The following is a 19,384-nucleotide window of genomic DNA, read 5'->3' on the forward strand; positions in this document are numbered from 1 at the left end:
CAGGGCCCAAATCAGTGAAATCAAAAATGAAAAAGGAGAATTTACAACTGACACCACAGAAATACAAAGGATCATAAGAGCTTACTTTGAACAGCTATATACCAAGAAAATGGACAACCGAGAAGAAATGGGAAAATCCCTAGAAATGTACAGTCTCCCAACACTGAATCAGGAAGAAATAGAAAATATGAACAAACAAATCACCAGCAATGCAACTGAATATGTAATAATAATAATAATAATAAAGCTCCCAACAAACAAAAGTCCAGTACCAGATGGCTTCATAGATGAACTCTACCAAACACTTAGAGAAAAGTTAACACCTATCCCTCTCAAACTATTCCAAAAATTTGCAGAGGAAAGAATGCTCCTAAACTCATTCTACAAGGCCAGTATTACCCTGATACCAAAGATATCACAAAAAAAGAAAATTACAGGCCAATATCACTATGAATATACATGCAAATATCCTCAACAAAATATTAGCAAACTCAATCCAACAATATATTAAAAAGACCATACATCATGATCAAATGAGATTTATCCCAGGGGTGCAAAGATGGTTTAAGATTTGCAAATCAATCAAGGTGATACACCATGTTAACAAACTGAAGACTAAAAATAATGCGATCATCTCAATAGATGCAGAAAAAGCTTTTGACAAAATTCAGCCCCCATTTATTATGAAAACTCTCTGCAAAATGGGTATAGAGGGAACATACCTCAATGTAATAAAGACCACATATGACAAGCCCACAGCTAACATCACTCTCAACAGTGAAAAGCTGAAAGCATTTCCTCTAAGATAAGGAACAAGACAAGGATGCCCACTCTTGCCACTTTTATTCAACATAGTACTGGAAGTTCTAGCCATAACAATCAGATAAGAAAAAGAAATAAAAGGAATCCAAATTGGAAAGGAAGAAGTAAAACTGTTGCTCTTTGCAGATGACACGATACTATACATATAAAATCCAAAAGACACCACCAAAAAACTACTAGAGCTCATTGATGAATTTGGTAAAGTTGCAGGATACAAAATAAATATACAGAAATCTGTTGCATTTCTATACTCTAGGTACAAACTATGAGAAAGAGAAATTAAGGATTTACAATTGCATTAAATAGAATAAAATACCTAGGAATAAATCTAACTAAGGAGGTAAAAGACCTATATTCAGAAAACTATGAGACACTGATGAAAGAAATAGAAGACAACACAAATGGAAAGATATTCCGTGTTCATGGATTGGAAGAATAAATATTGTTAAAATGACTATACTACCAAGGCAATCTACAGATTCAATTCAATCCCTATCAAAATACCAATGGCCTTTATCCTAGAACTAGAACAAATAATTTTAAAACTTGTATGGTAGCACAAAAAACCCTGACTAGACAAAACAATATTGAGAAAGAAGTACAGAGCTGAAGATATCATGCTCCCTAACTTCAGACTATACTACAAAGCTACAGTAATCAAAACAGTATGGTACTGGCACAAAAACACATAGAGCAATGGAACAGAATAAAGACCCCCGAAATAAATCCATACACTTATGGTCAATTAATCTATGACAAAGGAGGCAAGAATATACAATGGGGAAAAGATATTTTCTTCAATAAGTGGTGCTGAGAAACTGGACAGCTACATGAAAAACAATGAAATCAGAACACTTTCTCACACCTTAATATAAAAATAAACTCAAAATAGATTAGAGAGCAAAATGTAAGACCAGAAACCACAAAATTCCTAGAAGAAAACATAGGCAGAACACTCTTTGACATAAATCATAGTAATAGTTTTTAAAAATCTGTCTCCTAAGTCAAAGGAAACAAAAATATACAAATGGTACTTAAAAGCTTCTGCACAGCAAAGGAAACCATTGACAAAACAAAAAGACAACCTACTGAATGAGAGGAAATATTTCCAAATGATATGACCAATAAAGGGTTAATATCCAAAATATATAAATGGCTCATAAAACTTAATATTTAAAAAACAAACAATCCAATAGAAAAATGGGCAGAAGACCTAAGTAGACATTTTTTCCAAATGACCGCCTGGCCAATCAGCACATGAAAATATGCTCAACATCACTAATCATCAGAGAAACGCAAATCAAAACCACAATGAGATATCATCTCACAGCTGTCAGGACGGCTACCATCAAAAAGAACACAAATAACAAATGTTAATGAGGATGTGAAGAAAAGGGAACTCTTGTACACTGTTGGTGAGAATGTAAACTGGTACAGCCACCGTGGAAACAGGACAGAGGTTCCTCAAAAAACTAAAAATAGAACTACCATATGACCCAGCAATTCTTTGGGTATATATCCAAAGAACTAATTCAAAAAGACACACGCACAAAACAGAAACAGACTCACAGACATAGAAAACAAACTTATGGTTACCAAAGAGGAAGGTGTGGGGTGGGGGGAGAGGGATAAATTAGGAGTATGAGGTTAACAGATACAACTTCTATACATAAAATAAGCAACAAGGATTTACTGTATAGCCCAGGAAACAATATTCAATATCTTGTAATAACCTATAATGGAAAATAATCTGAAAATATATACACATATATGTATATAACTAAATTACTTTGCTGTACACTTGAAACTAACACAACATTGTAAATCAACTATACGTCAATTAAAAAGATACATGCACCACAATGTTCAGAGCAGCATTATTTGCAATAGCCAGGATATGGAAGCAACCTAAGTGTTCATGAATAGATCAATAGATAAAGAAGATGTGATACACATATATACAATGGAATATTACCCAGCCATAAAAATGAATGAAATTTTGCCACCTGCAACAACATGGATGGAGTTGGAGGGTATTATGCTTAGTGAAATAAGTCAGACAGAGAAAGACAAATACTGTATGTTATCATTTATATGTAGAATCTAAAAAAATAAAACAAATGAATAACAGAAACAGACTCACAGATATAGAGAACAAACCAATGGTGACCAGTAGGGAGAGGGAAAGGGGGAGGGACAAGACACAGGAAGGGGATTAAGAGGTACAAACTACTATGTATTAAATAAATAAGCTACATGGATATATTGTACAGCAGAGGGAATATAGCCAATATTTTATAATGACTTTAAATGGAGTATAATCTGTAAAATTTTGAATCACTTTGTTGTACACCTGAAACGAATATAATATTATAAATCAACTATGCCTCAATAAAATATAAATAAAATAAAATAAAAAGGAAGTATAACTAGAATTTCCTCACCAGTCTGCTCTGAAAGCCATTCCAGTTTTGGATTCATGAGCTGTTTAGAGGAAGGTGCTCTCTCTCCCCTGCTCTTTGTGTTCCCAGCTGTCGTAATTGCAAGTGCATGTAGCTAAAGACAAATGGGAAACATAAACTGAGTGGTTTAGAAGAACAATTTTGAGAGCCTAGCTCTTTCTAAACGCCAGGGACTGTTTCAACTGTTAACTCAGGGGTTAAGAGCCTGAAAAGAATATCAGGCTAGCTGACCAGAATTTGTATGATTAAAGAGAAATGTTGGCTCCCCTGGATCTCTGATCTATCCCAGTGGGAAAAGGGGCAGACCACTCCTATTGCAACACCACTCCATCCTTGCTGCTGGAGAACACACACGGGGAGACACCTGAGGGGGTCACCTGCTTGCTTTCCCTTCTGTTTGGAGGGGAAAAAGAGTCCCCTGGTATCCCAGGAGCACTTGGGATAAACGTAGTGTTTCCAAAGATTTCTGATGTTAAGAACCACCTGGGGAACTTACTCTCCCTTGGAAATGTTGGTTCTGTTGAGCTGAGTTGGGAACTCACATGCTGCCATTTTTAAAAAGTGGCCCAGGTGATTTTTATCATCAGGAAAGTTTGGGAAGCCCTGCCCTAGGGCAAGAGGGCAACTCTTCCTGGACCTTGAGCTCATGCCTGCGAAAGGGAGCTGATATAATATTTAACCCCTGAAGAGTCACATCTGTTTGGAGAAGAACTGTCTAGGAAAGTTACAGGGCTACAGTTACTATTCCGTGGAGGACGAAATTGGTTGGGGCTCTTCTGAAGTTCTGTAGATATGAATGACAGATCATGTCACTCAAGGGCAAGTTTTCTTGAAATCAGCTTGGGTTTGGTTGCAAAACACAGCAGACTTGAAAAATCCAGCTGTTTACTTCATGATGGAAACTGGGGACTGTGCTGCCACTACCAAGCCAGGGTCTGAAGTGCGTGTCCCTGAGACCCCAGGTCATACCTGATGCTCTGCCAATGACGTGGTGCACGGAAAGGCCTCTAGGGTGTCTCTCCTCTCCCACAGCTGGAATTGTGCCCCAAATGCTGAAAGCAAAGGCACTTGGAGCTGGCCAGGAAAGAGCAGGACCTCAGAACTTTGTGAGAGTTGCTACGAAAGTTTAAGTGTCATCACAACTAGAGATTCCTGGGGTGGGAAGGAAAACAGACAGTCATGAAACAGGTCTCTGTCTATTTCTAGTGAGCTGACCCAGCAGGAAAGTTGGGTTAGATTCCTGAGCATGTGGTGGACACATCAAGGGCCCCTGCACAACCAGAGGCCCAGGGGGGTCCTCTGCTATTTCTACAATCTTGGTTTGGGTAGGATGCAAACAGAGCCTTGGAGCAGTGCCTAACACATCTAAAAAAGTAACGCCTGGCACATAAGATGGGCTCAGTAAAAACTTTCTGAATGAGGGAATGAATGGGAAAAGAGAGAGCTTGCCATTGAATTGCAGATCAGAGGCCTCCAATTGTTGACAATATATGAGAAAGATTCAGGCTTCATTTCTCAGACCTTTATTCTTCTAAACAAAGTTCAGGGCTCTGCATGTTCTACTCTGTTAACCACAGAAGCCCAAAGTTCTTCCATAACTAATCTGAACCCGGGATTCCTTTGCTCTGCTCTCAGGAGCTCTCACAACCTCTTTCCCCTTGAAGAAGTGTAAGGATGATGGAGCAGGGCCGCGGCCGCATGGAAGATTTCCCTCTCAACGTGTTTTCGGTCACTCCTTACACACCCAGTACTGCTGACATCCAGGTGTCGGATGACGACAAGGCGGGGGCCACCTTGCTCTTCTCAGGCATCTTCCTGGGACTGGTGGGGATCACATTCACCATCATGGGCTGGATCAAACACCAAGGAGCCTCCCACTTTGAATGGACCCAGCTCCTAGGGCCCATCCTGCTGTCAGTGGGGGTGACATTCATCCTGATTGCGGTCTGCAAGTTCAAAATGCTCTCTTGCCAATTGGGCAGAGAAAGTGAGGAGAGGCTCCCGGACTCAGAGCAGACGGCAGGAGGACAATCGTTTGTTTTCACTGGTATCAACCAACCCATCACCTTCCATGGGGCCACCGTGGTGCAGTATATCCCTCCTCCTTATGGCTCTCAAGAGCCCATGGGGATGAACACCGCCTACCTGCAGCCAGTGGTGAACCCGTGTGGCCTCATACCATCTGGAGGGATGGTGGCTACCATGCCAAGCCCTCCTCAGTACTACACCATCTACCCTCCAGAGAATGCTGCCTTCGTTGATGACCAGGACTATCCTTCCGTCGTGGACGGTGGAAATCACAGGTAGGGTGTGTGCCTTGGGGATGCTCCCCTTCCGGCTGTGGCAGTCACGGTCTATGGCTGTGTTTGGTCTGTAAGGAAGGTGGTGGGAGACTGCAGATCTCCGTGTGGCCCGTTGCCAGGATGGTGGCATTGGTTCTGAGAGTGGTGCTGTGGGCTGTAATGCATCTTGTGCTTTCTTCTCCCATTTCAGGACCAGCCCTGATGCTGAGCAGCTAGAAGAGACACAGCTGGGAGATGAGGACTCTGCCTGCTTCTCTCCTCCCTCCTATGAGGAAATATGCTCTGTCGCTCACTAGAGACTATGAGGCTGAGGGCACAGAGTTTTAGGTTTTTGCTGACAGCTGAAGTGTTCTATGCTGTGACCTTCAGAAGTTAGACAACAGAGTAGCCCAGGAAGCCTGACAGATACCATTCAAGGCAGGGAAGGGGGACGTGGGAGGTAGACTCTCTCTGACTGTTAAAAATTAGGCTAGGGTGGGGATATGCACTTCAGGTCGAGCTAGAAATCCCCTGGATATGGTTCAGGATCAGGAATGTCACCTGTTTATTCACCACCCACCCCTTTCCCACTGGAACGCACCAGTGTCTTAATTTGAGCTCCAGTAGCCAAGGGAAAAATCGCTACTGCTGTGACTTTGGGACGTTTCCACAGTAGTGAGAATGGAGGTAGGGGAAGGAAGCAGGGAATAGAAAGCGGGCTCAAATGAAGATTTCCCAGTTCCTGTTCTCAGCTGGGAATCTTCATATGTATAAGAACTTGGTTGCCATCTGGCATCCCTTGAGGACTCTGGCATCTTAAAGGCTGCAAAAATAAATGAATTAAATGGAATAAAATAATGTCTTCTGTTAGAACAGTATTAGATACCTGACTAATAAAATAGACAACTGATGGGAACATACTGTGTAGCACAGGGAACCCTACTTAATGCACTGTGGTGACCTAAATGGGAGGGAAGTCCAAAAGGGAGGGGGTAATAACTGTATGTGTATGGCTGATTCATTCTGTTGTGCAGTGGAGGCTAACACAACATTGTAAATCAACAATACTCCAATAAAAATTAATTTAAAAAAATAGGATGATAATGTCAATAAATCCTTAAGTTACCACAGAGAGACACATCACGGTGACTCTCAGCTGCTGATGTTCTCTCTAGCAAGGCTGAAGCTTGAGGTGCCCACCCCAGCATGGGATCTGTGCTGGACCCAGTGGCCAACAGAACATGAGCACCTCCCTACACATAGATGAGATCTGTTAAATTAGACAGAATAGAGCTGCTGTGTCAACGTCTGGAAAATCATGTCAATCTTTATGGTCAAGATAAGCTCACCTTCTTTATAAAAAAGCTTTGGTGCTCTTAATCTCCCAGAATCTGGACTGTGTAATAAACAACCAGAACAGATTCACAGGCTTTAGAAGAGACAGATAAAACCAGCAGAGTTTAAAAGGAAGTATTTTCCATAGGCTACAAAGGTAGGCCACTCAGGGTAAGGGTGGGTGGCTCATCTCAAAGGAAGACCAGGATTTAGCAATCCTTTAGAGTTTTGGTACTGTGTTCGTATATGGAGTGATTTTTACTAATCTTTATCAGAAGTATCTAGTTTTCCAAGGATATGATTAAAATAAGCTTGGTATATTATTACTGTGATTTGTATTATATCTTAGGGATGAAATCTTTTTTTTAATTTAATTTTTATTTTATATTGGAGTGTAGTTGATTTACAATACTGTAACACACTCTCCTTTAATGGTCATTGCTACTTTTTTTTTTGTATCTATATTGTACTTTATTTTTTTAAACATCTTTATTGGAGTATAATTGCTTTACAATGGTGTGTTAGTTTCTGCTTTATAACAAAGTGAATCAGTTATACATATACATGTATCCCCATATCTCTTCCCTCTTGCGTCTCCGTCCCACCCTCCCTCTATCCCACCCCTCTAGGTGGTCACAAAGCACCGAGCTGATCTCCCTGTACTATGTGGCTGCTTCTCACTAGCTATCTATTTTATATTTGGTAGTGTATATATGTCCATGCCACTCTCTCACTAGGGACGGAATCTCGTTGTATGAGAATTCATTTTCATGTTCAGTGATAGCAGGTGATAGAAAAATATGATTCAGTTAACAGAAAATAGCTTTTTGCTCAGCATATTCATGAAATACTGGACTCCTGGCTGGGGGCCATCAGTTCAGGGAGGACGTTAGGTGACAGGGACATAGTTGAGCACGACCAGTGACATGCCCACCGGCAATGCCTACACACCTGCCTCCCTCATACCTCTCCCTCCTCATCCTCACCCACCGTATAACTGTATATTCCTGGATTTGGGTTCCAATGAGCATCAAGGGTAGTTCAAAAGGGAAAGAGATGTTAAGAAAGGACATCCATGTGTGAAAGGTGGGACGGTGGGACAGCCACTTTGTCTCAGTGATGCCTGGAGTCCAATGTGCAGGGAGGTGGCCTTGGGGGCTTTTTGGCTCTAGGCTGCAGTCATTCAGCGCCAACTGTCCCTGTTCCAAGGCAGACAAAGTGCTACCACAGAGGTAATTTATGCTTCTGGAGACAGTGCACCAGAGCTGAGAGCTCAAGGTGGGAGGTGGGGCTCAGAAAATAAGAATTCAGCACTTAATGTCTGTGTCAGGACCTGGGCCATCAAGTGGGGATATAACATTGAAAAACTGAACCCACAGAAAAGCAGCTACGGATAGTCTAGAGAGAGAGACAGCTACTGATCACTTATTACCTGACACCCAAGAGGGGTCCTGGAGCCATAAGAGGGGTTTGGGACTAGTCGGGAGGGTCACCTGAGCTGACTTGGGAAAGTGAAGTCAGGACTACTGCCCTGTATAACCCCGGGAGCACCGTTACATGGACAGCCATGACATCGGACTCCCTGGACCTCTGAGGCCAGTGCCAGGAGCTAAAGGAACAGTAGCTGATACTAGACAAAGAGGAGGAGGAGGGGCCAGCTGTGTAAACCTTTTTATTTTGTTGCTGCTACAGCCCTCAAACAGAGCTGCCTTCCAGCACCTGGGAAATTCTATCCACCAGCTCTCTGGCTTTGAAGCAACCCCACCATGTTCTCTTTCTGTTTTCCTTTTGGGGTTGCAGGGGCCAACATAATGGGAAGCCCACCAGTATTCGCTGGTCTCTTTGACCAGCGAGGACACACTTCTGGCAGAGTTTCAGGTTTGTTGTCTGGATATTTGCCTTTTCTCATTCTCTCTCTCAGTATCTTATCAGGGCTGAATGGAGGACTGTGATCCGGGGATAGTGAATTGGGGTCTGTCTGGTCCCCTCTGTGTCATCCCCCCTGAGAATTCCTGGTGTGGAACGTGGCCCTGGCTTTAGGCACATGCTCAAAGGTCCAGTGTCCAGGCCAGAACCCATGGGCCATTGTCGGCCTTCTTAAACATCTTAGTATGTGTCTGCAGAGCAACTAGGAAGTCATTGAAGAGTTTTAATGAAGAGGAAGCTGTGATCTGATTCTGAACACTTCCTGGTTAGGGCAAGACCCAGAGGCACATTGGGTGTGATACTGACCTTGCTGGTGAAGTCCAGATGTCAGTGACCAGAGCACCAGGAGACATCCCTCTCCTCTAACCTCAGTCTTCACTGGGGTGCCATGGCTGGGCATGATCTGGCAATCTACACATCATTCAGAACAAAGTCAAAAGGTCTTGTTAATCAAAGGGGACGGGTGTCTTAGAACTAAATGTTAACATCTCTCGGGAGCCAGTTTGGGTTGGGCCTCTGGTCTGGAGGCACTGATGACAGCTGCCAACCTTGATAGACAGGAACGGACCCTCCAAGCCTGAGTAATGAGGCCCAGGCACCAAAGGGAAGAAACTTTCACAAAGCTCTTAGACATCTTTCTCCTCTCGGGCTGAACTCTCGTGCAGTGTGGGTCTCGCCATGCCCTCTGCAGGGCCCTGGGAGGAAGGTATCCTGCAGGATGGCAATCGTTTTCCCTTTCACTCCACTGAACCAGCAGGCACGGGTCTAAGTTTCAAATGCAGCAAGCGGCTCTGCTCCAGAACAGCCCTTTAAGCGCTCCCCCCACTTTTTTGGGGGGTGGGGTGTACAGTGTAAAAATAAACCACTTGTTCATGATGAGCTGGCCTTGGGTGGCTGTTTTCAGCTTCAGCCCTCTGGGGTTCGTCGTTGACCTTGTTTACTATCAGGTCAGTGGAGTGGGGTAGAGCTGAACGTCCACACCCCCAGGGGGCTGGTGTTTCTCCCCCAGACAGAAGTGCCTCACAGTGGTCATGGGATAGACACCTTCTTACCAACCAAGAGAAGCGGGTGGGCAGCCTAGTTCTCAGTAGTGTCCCCATCTGTCACAAGCAGGCACTGTCTGAAGATTGCTGCTCACACCCTTTGACAGTCACCAAGGGCCTCACGCAAAGCCCTCTACAGATGCTTGGCTCCTGGTGAATAACAAATGTGAAATGAAGAAACGAAGAACTTTTCAAATAGATAACAACCACTCTAGTTCAACTTAGCTCTTTTTTTTTTCTCATTATGTAAAATGTCAAACAAGTACAAGATTAGAGAGAATAGTATATGAAACCCTATGTAGCCATTACCCACCCTCAACTCATGGCCAATCTTACTTCTTTTATCCCCCAACTGGATTTTTAAAAAGCAAATCCAACATCAAATCATTTCATCCTAAAACATTTCATTGTGTATCTTTAAAAGATAAAAACTCCAAAAAATACAATACCATTATTATACCCCCCGAATTTATAATAATTCCTTAATGTCTTCAAATATTTAGTCATTATTCAATGTCTTCAGTTTTCTCTCTTCTGTTTAATTTTTGACCTCTTTGTTTTGTTTGAATCAGGATCCAAATGAGATTGGCTTTTGGATAAATGGATCCTTAATTTCTGTCTATATTTGGAGGCAGAGAGTTGGCAAACTATTCATAGTAGCAGAATCATATTTATTAAATTTCACTTTCCAAACAAAAATGTTTTTCAAGGTTTTTTTGCTTTATATTTCCCCGGCAGTTCCTTGAAACTCTAGGGCTCTCCTGGAATTAGAAACTTATTTTTTTCTACTTTTAGCATATTATTAGAGATTTTTCTAAGCACAGTCCTAGAAAAAAATTGACATGAAAAAACTCTTTGAGTGTTTGAGAAATATTTGTTGCATAATAGTTTCAAGAGTTTCAATAATATCAGAAAACTGATAACCGTCAGTATTTCTGGCTTGGTTGGTGAAAGTTTTTAGGAAAAAAAAAAAAGTTTTTTACTCCAGAGACCATAAAAACTCCTTAGAACATTTCAAAAGTGGGAACCAGCGTCTTCTCTCTAAGAAATAAAACCTCTTGCCCTACATTAAAATACCACCTGGTACTATTAAACTCTCTGAGGTTATTGACTGTGGGCCTCTGACCAATGAGTTCTCAATTTTCAAATTAAAAACAAATATATTTTCTGGTCATGCCTACAACTCTTCCTTTGAAGGGGTGTGTGTGTGTGTGTGTGTGTGTGTGTGTGTGTGTGTGTGTGTGTGTGTGTGTGTGTGTGTGTGTGTGTGTGTGTGTGTGTTCACCTACACCTTCTTATTATTGAATGTGATTTATGGATTTCTTTCCCACTCACTACTTGTAAATCATCAAAAGTTTTATGTCCCAAGCAGTCAGCAGTTGGTTATAAAATCAACAGAGAGCTGTACTAAATAAACCCTTACTGGATTGCTCCTAAGAACTGACGACAAATCAGAAAGTGAAGACAATTCCATGGGAATGATTCTCACCTGCCTCTGGGATACCACAAAGGTCTCAGATATGGGGATTTTATTTGTCTTGCGCTTTTAGGAAGATTAATAACCAGATGAACTGGGAAGGAAGTCAGTTTTCTAGGTTCCAGAAGTTTTCTTATAACAAAGAATTTTTCCTCCAGCACAAAACCTACACATGTGTAAATCATAGACACAAATATGTGTGCTGGAGTCTGTGCTTACACACAAGGGGCTGGAAATGAAGCTATGTGATTTTCCTGTTTTAACCTTCCATTAGTTTAAAAGAACACATTTTTTTTTTTAAAAGGGGTATGTGTATGCATACTCTTTTTTAAATATATAGAATATCTCTTGAAGAAGACATAAAAACTGGTAATAATCATGTCTGGGGCAGAGGATGGGAGACTTATTTTTCACTTTAATTCATGCTAATTAATAATTTTTTTTACCATGTTCATAATATTGCCTGTTCATAAAATTATTTTTAGAATATAAGAAGAAAAGGAAATGATCTGTCTCCATGTGCTTTTAATGTTAACCTCATCTTCTTGAGTCCAAGAGTAAATGATTTTCATTGCCACTGTTGCTTATACATTTAACAGGTAAACACACACAAGACACATAGAAACAAATGTGGTATGCATACATACATCTATGTGGACACAAGGCAATGTAATATGAGTAACACTTCTATATAGATACACACACACAAAGTCTCTGGGGGAGAGAACAGAGCTTTCACCGTGTGTGTGGAAGAATTTTCACACATATACGTTGTTGCTAAAGTCCTCTGCCCATGGGGTAAAACACTGACCAACGTCAGTGTAACCGCAGCGCACAGAGTCATGAATCTGATTCCACATGGTTCTTCCTTTGATGATTTGTCTCAACCCAGATTCCTCCTTCACACTTGAAAAACTGTTCACAGCAGACAGCCATTCACTTACCAAAGAGCCACCACCACTGTCCCTTCAGAGGTGAAACAGAGCAATCTAAGTAAACTGATTCCTCATCAGAAGGAGCTCCAGGGATTAACTTTGCACGCTTCCCCCGCTCCCCACCCCAAGTGGGTGTGAGAGGGAATCGTGGCTACAGCAGCACCCCCTGTGATCCTTTCTCTCCTAGAATTGGTCAGGGGCTCCTCCTCCGGGGCCTGTGGGGCTGGTCTGATCCCACCTCATCCAGGAAGGATACCCTGATCCCTCAGCAGCCTGAACAGCAGCCACACAAACATGCTTGGAATTTTTCAGAAGGCAAATAGATCGCTCTGTGTGCTGTCTACAAAGCTCAAAGAGGACAGGTTTAGGCTAAAGTGTGTCTGTGCCTCATTAGAGCCCCTTGGAGGCCATGGCGGGGGGGCTCATCCTTGGGGGTCACCTTTCTGGTCCCTGTGATCAAGTGACATCCCAACCGACTTCCCAGCCTACCCTGTGGTCCTTGAAGGCCTGTGGTAGGAGGCACCATAGTTATTCACTCGTGCATTTGGCAGACGTTCTCAAAACTGAACAAAGTGAGCCTGTCACTTCAAGGGAAATAACTGACAGTATTTGTTGCCAATGATAACATTCAAACTTTCAAGTGAAACTCAGAATTTTTGAAAACTTCTATTTGTCATCGTGAGCTTGACAACTTCTCCAAAAGTGGACTTTTCTTTTGAGATCGGTATTGATATTTTAAAATGTAATTTCTAAAAATTTACATAATAAAATGTGTCAGCATTTGAAACGTCAGTATAACTCAGTGAACGCATATTTTCCACATGACCACTACATGATATTACAAAATCATGTGTGGGAAAAATGAACTCAGTGTACAAGATAGACCAATGGATTTTAATGTAACAGAGTACAAAATGTTCATTGATACAATTTCAGACTCCACATTGCAACTAGCCTTTCAGAAACTACCACCTGGGTTTTGGTCTGGTATCCAAGAAGAATATCCACAATTACCTGAAAAGCTTTTAAAATACTTCTGTATTTTCCAACTACACATCTGTGTGAGACCAGATTCTCTTCATACAGTTCAACCAAAACAACATATGGCAACAGATTCAAAGCAGAAGCAGATATGAGATATGAGAGTCTGGCTGTCTTCTGTTAAGTAAGATAATAAACAAATTTGCAAAAATGGAAAACAGTATCACTTCTCTCTTTTTTTGTTTTGGAAAAATATGCTATTTAATACAGAAAAGGTTTATAATTGTAATTGTCATGTTTTAATATTTTTGAAGGTCCTAGAGCTGTTTTAATTTTTTTTCCAGCTTTATTGAGGTATAACTGACAAAAAAATTGTAAGATATTTAAAATTTACAATGTGATGATTTGATATGTGCATTATAATTTTTAAATGAATAAATATTTTATCCTTTTTTGGCTTTAATTTCTAATATAGTAAATGGTAAATACTAATAGATAGTCCATAAACAAAAGTTCTTTGGGTTCCTCAGTGAATTTTACAGGTATAAAAGGTTTTCAAGACCAAAAATGTTGAGAACTGCTGGCATATATTACTGGGGGGAGAGGGAGAGGTGGCAACGTGCCCAGCAAAAGACTACACTTCCCAGCCCCCTTTGCAGCTAAGTTTGGTCAGATGACAAAGTTCTGGCTAACTGGATGTAAGGAGACATTTTTGGAAGGGGTTTCCTCAAAGACTGCTTAGAAAACAGATAGCTGGGGGAATTCCTTTTTTGACTTTCTCTTTTTCCTCATTCTGTTTTTCTTCCTTGAAGACTAGGGGGTTTTTTGGGTTTTTTTGGTTTTTTTTTTTTTGTGGTACGCGGGCCTCTCACCGTTGTGGCCTCTCCCATTGCGGAGCACAGGCTCCGGACGTGCAGGCTCAGCGACCATGGCTCACGGGCCCAGCCGCTCCGCGGCATGTGGGATCTTCCCGGACCGGGGCACAAACCCGTGTCCCCTGCATCGGCAGGCAGACTCTCAACCACTGCGCCACCAGGGAAGCCCCAGAGTTCTTTTAAGAGAACTTTTTGAGAGAGAGAAATAAACTTTGAAATCTTGTTTAAGTCACTATTATTTGGGTTTGTCTGTTCCACATAGTGGAACCTAATTCTGCTCCTTTTAAGTGTGGCAATGTGCTAAGACCAGCTACAAAGGACCCATTTTATGCGGATTATATAATTATTTCATAGGTATTTCTAAGATTGGGTTTTATTCCCATGTCAACCACTGTCTTAAGGTGTGATGTTGAAAAAGCATCATTCAGGGTTAGTATTATAGGCACTCAGAAATTCATTCACATTGTACAGCAATGATACTCCAATAAAGATGTTTAAAAAAAAAAAAGAAGAAGTTCATTCAACTCTTTGAGTGACAAACATTTAGGAAGCCCATCTTATTGGCAGGCAGTGAAGCAGGCACTGGGTACACGTGTGCTCAAAGCCCTTGTGGTCCGTGGAGGAAATCGCCTCACTCCAGGACCTAGCACTGCTCTCACAGCTCTGCTGCAGGCCCTACACTAGGATAACAGACTATTCTGGGTATGGAAAGAAAAGCAAGCAGACAGCTTGTCACATAACTGGTATTTCCAGGGCGTGACTTAAAAGTTCTCTTGAATAAATTTCATTGTCACTACACTCACTGAACCAGAATGGCCCAAATAAACAAAAAGACTTCCCTCTCCTTAATTTTGATGGGTTAACACATCTCACATTCCCGATTAGCCACGTCAGTTGTTGAGGGCTCGCTCACGCTACACTGTCAATATTGTAAGTAACTGCCTGGATTTGAAAGTCAAGTTGTAGGAGGCCATCAAACCTTGTCCATGGAACCACCTGTAACTTAAATCCTCTAAGCAAAGGCAACTTTCTATGGACCCTCAACAGTCTCTTCTCTCCTGTTATACAGAATCTATTACCATTTATGTGGGGCATCACAGGTGGGGGCTGGATAAAGGAGAGACACACAGAAGCCTTACTCACAAAGTCCAGTAGATTCCAGAAGGGGAGCGTCTTTGGGGTAAGCAAATCTCTCCCAAGCTCCTTGGGTGTGGAAGGGATTCAGTCTGGACCTGACCACTGCACAGCCTGCTAAGGACTAAACATAATAATATTGTTGATTAAAAACTGCACATTCTACAGAGCTGTAGTTATTGACTCATGTTTCACTGACAGGGACAGCAGCTTTAAGTAAACACATAGGCTGAGTTAGAATACTGCCTCTGCCGCTTATTAGCTGGGTGACTTTAGGCATGTGGCTTAACCTTGCTGAGCATAAGAAATAGTTATGTCCATGTCCTCAAGTCATGCTGCTCACTCTAGCAGATGGACTTACATGGGCAAAAATGTGCTGACATAAAATAAGAAATGACTTTTCTGGGCTTCCCTGGTGGCGCAGTGGTTGAGAGTCTGCCTGCCGATGCAGGGGATACGGGTTCGTGCCCCGGCCCGGGAGGATCCCACATGCCGCGGAGCGGCTGGGCCCGTGAGCCATGGCCGCTGAGCCTGCGCATCCGGAGCCTGTGCTCCGCAACGAGAGAGGCCACAACAGTGAGAGGCCCGCGTACCGCAAAAAAAAAAAAAAAAAAAGACTTTTCTATTAATTTTACCCTATTCTCATCTATCATTTAGGGTTAGATTTGGTTTTGTATAAATAAAAACCCCAAATAACTGATTTGATTCCTTTCAAGAAATCCTTTCTGGAAGTTCCATGCCATACTTCCACTTCTACCTCTTTGCCCAGAATTTGATCCTGTGGCCATACCAAGCTGCAAAGACATCTGGGAAATGTAAATTTTTAAAAACTACTGTTGTTAAATTACAAAGGGAAAAGAGTAGGGAAAAAAAGGACACCATTGGAAGAAAGGATGAAATTGGAGGATACTGTAGACTATATAAAAAAGAGTAGAACAGATATTGGGTAAGCCACTAGCAGCCTCTTTCATACTTGGTTCTCACTCTCTCATTCACTTTAGTCAGATTCAAATATCTGCTCAAGAATTTGGAACTTTTCAGAAAATGTTTGTTTTAAATCCCTCTGCTGAACCAAAAATATTAACTCTGAAATGCCAAGTATAAATACACATGCCAGATGCAAGGTTTCAGCCAACGAAGTTCAACTTGTAATTTTAGAATGACAGATGCACTCGTGGTGGGGAGAGCATCAGTGAGTTACACAGCATCTAGCTTGTAAAACAGGCGCGCTTTTGACCGAACCGTGAGTCCACAGATTTGCTTGTATCACATATTTGTCTCATTTCTCTGGGTTTTTGTGGGATTTTTGGTCTGCCTCTTCATCCCATTTGAAGGATGTTAGTTGTTATAGGAAACGGTGACATTAAATTCAGATGGCAGGATCTGATGATATTGACATATGCAAAACAAAGTGAGTTCATTCCCGAAGCTGTGATTTAGTAAGTTCAAATTACTCAGAGTTTAACTTGCTCCCTGAGTTTGGAGAGGAGGTCGGGGTAGGGGGAGTGTGGGAAGCCAGACACCTTTGGGAGCTGCCATAACTTCTTTGGGGCATTAGAGCTATATTTATTGCAATTAAGTTGCTAATTCAGTAAAAACTGCACAGTTCCCTTGCGGCCTGGGAGAGGGAAATGCAGCTGCTAACAGTGGCTGATTTATAATCACGGAATGACCTAGGTACCAGGGGAAATAAGCCAGATTCTTCTGAGGGCCTAAATCACCGTCCCAGCCAGGGGATCAAAACAGCACGCTCACCCTGGGCAGAGCACCGGAGTTGGGTAGCCTCCAAAACTAGGCTTGAAAAATTCCCAGTTTTCAGTGGGATTAGACCCCTGCCTCTCCCTCATCCCTCAGAAGGATGCAGGAAGTGTAAGAGAGCCTTCAAAGACTCAGAGATCAGTACCTACGCTCTCCTTAAGCTCAATCCCAGCCCTAGGGTAAACAAGACTCAAAAAAGAGTGTATTTAGTCTGTGATCTCTCCCACTAGCGAGTTCAGGTCATTGAAGATCACACATAGGGGCGAGCAGGGCCAAGCTGAAGGGCTAGCAGGTTGTATACCCCCACATCCCCAGGGGATGCCATTCTCAGCATAGTCTAATTCAGTGGTTCTCAAACATGGCTGCATATTAGAATTACCTGAGAAGTTTAAAACATCCCAGTATCCAGACTGTACTTCAAACCAATTAAATCAGTCTCTCTGGTGGAGTGACCAAGACATCAATAATGTTTAAAGTACCCCAAGTGATTCCAGTGTGCTGCCAGGTTTAAGAATCAATGGTCTATCATCAGAATGGGAGAAAACATTTGCAAATGAAGCAACTGACAAAGGATTAATCTCCAAAATTTACAAGCAGCTCATGCAGCTCAATATCAAAAAAACAAACAACCCAATCCAAAGATGGGCAGAAGACCTAAATAGACATTTCTCCAGAGAAGATATACAAATTGCCAACAAACACATGAAAGAATGCTCAACATCACTAATCATTAGAGAAATGCAAATCAAAACTACAATGAGGTATCACCTCACACGAGTCAGAATGGGCATCATCAAAAAATCTAGAAACAATAAATGCTGGAGAGGGTGTGGAGAAAAGGGAACCCTCTTGCACTGTCGGTGGGAATGTAAATTGATACAGCCACTATGGAGAACAGTATGGAGGTTCCTTAAAAAACTACAAATAGAACTACCATACAACCCAGCAATCCCACTATTGGGCATATACCCTGAGAAAACCATAATTCAGAAAGAGTCATGTACCACAATGTTCATTGCAGATCTATTTACAACAGCCAGGACATGGAAGCAACCTAAGTGTCCATCAATAGGTGAATGGATAAAGATGTGGCACATATACACAATGGAATATTACTCAGCCATAAAAAGAAACGAAATTGAGTTATTTGTAATGAGATGGATGGACCTAGAGTCTGTCACACAGAGTGAAGTAAGTCAGAAAGAGAAAAACAAATACTGTATGCTAACACATATATATGGACTCTAAAAAAAAAATGATCATGAAGAACAGAGGGCAAGACGGGAATAAAGAAGCAGACATACTAGAGAATGGACTTGAGGACACGGGGAAGGGGAAGGGTAAGCTGGGACAAAATGAGAGAGTGGCATGGACATATATACACTACCAAACGTAAAATAGATAGCTAGTGGGAAGCAGCCACATAGCACAGGGAGATCAGATCCATGCTTTGTGACCAGCTAGAAGGGTGGGATAGGGAGGGAGATGCAAGAGGGAAGAGATATGGGCATATATGTATATGAATAACTGATTCACTTTGTTATAAAGCAGAAACTAACACACCATTGTAAAGCAATTATACTCCAATAAAAATGTTATAAAAATAAAAGAATCAATGGTCTGACTCATGTAGACTTTGATGTGAATGGCCTCCGCTGCAGCTGTGCTGGGGACAAACTGCACAGACCTATGTCACAGCCCTGGGTGGCGGTGGAGAAGAAGAGAGGTGGCAGAGGACAGTAGGGAGACGAGTATGCCTTCTGGAAAGAAAGAACTCAAAAGGGAATCTAGAAATTGGGCCTCAAACCAGCAACTTGTGACTAGGATGAAAAATTAAGGCACTGTATGATTTGGGGTCCCTGACTGGCTTATGTGATTGCAAATTTCACTCTTAATTTGTCCCAGTTCCTGAGCTGCATTTCTTGGATATTTTCTAAGACATGTATTTTATGTCATTAAAACAGCAACCCACACTCAAGTGTCACTTCAGAGTTTGCAAAGCACTGTTTCCATACCCACCATCCTTACCAGCTGCACACCTTGTAAAGACCCTGCCCTAGTTCGTGGAGTCCGATCCCCTTCCTCTGTCAGATCCAGATGCCATTAGAACTGGATGGTCGGTTTTCCATTTACGGTTTCTGCTGGGAATTTTTTTTTTTTTTTTGTCTTCTTCTCTGAGTTTTCAATTCCTATGGGCAGACTTAGAGGATAGAGCTTAAGGGAGAAATCAGCATTTATGATGTAGCCTCATCCTCACCAAACTTCACCCTCAAGCTGGACTCCAGGTCAAAGGGCCCTGCCAGCCCCCCACCAAAGGCTCAGTGTTTGGAACAAGGGAATCACTCAGTGATACT

General features: G+C 42.0%; 1 protein-coding gene across 1 annotated transcript; it reads left to right on the forward strand.

Moving 5' to 3' along the window:
* Positions 1-4,961: 4,961 nt before the first annotated feature.
* TMEM174 (transmembrane protein 174) lies at positions 4,962-5,883 on the forward strand. Its single transcript, XM_059062341.1, has 2 exons — positions 4,962-5,587; positions 5,778-5,883. The coding sequence occupies exons 1-2, from the start codon at positions 4,962-4,964 to the stop codon at positions 5,881-5,883; spliced, it is 732 nt and encodes a 243-aa protein (XP_058918324.1).
* The last annotated feature ends 13,501 nt before the right edge of the window (positions 5,884-19,384 follow it).

This window comes from Kogia breviceps, chromosome 4, assembly GCF_026419965.1.
Source record: "Kogia breviceps isolate mKogBre1 chromosome 4, mKogBre1 haplotype 1, whole genome shotgun sequence".
Classification (NCBI taxonomy): domain Eukaryota; kingdom Metazoa; phylum Chordata; class Mammalia; order Artiodactyla; family Physeteridae; genus Kogia; species Kogia breviceps.

What these genes read in the sequence shown, in the direction of transcription:
- TMEM174 (XM_059062341.1), top strand. Translation starts at nt 4,962, where the DNA reads ATGGAGCAGGGCCGCGGCCGCATGGAAGATTTCCCTCTCAACGTGTTT. An exon ending in GTGGACGGTGGAAATCACAG is followed by an intron (nt 5,588 to 5,777) that starts GTAGGGTGTGTG and finishes CTCCCATTTCAG; the next exon opens with GACCAGCCCTGATGCTGAGC.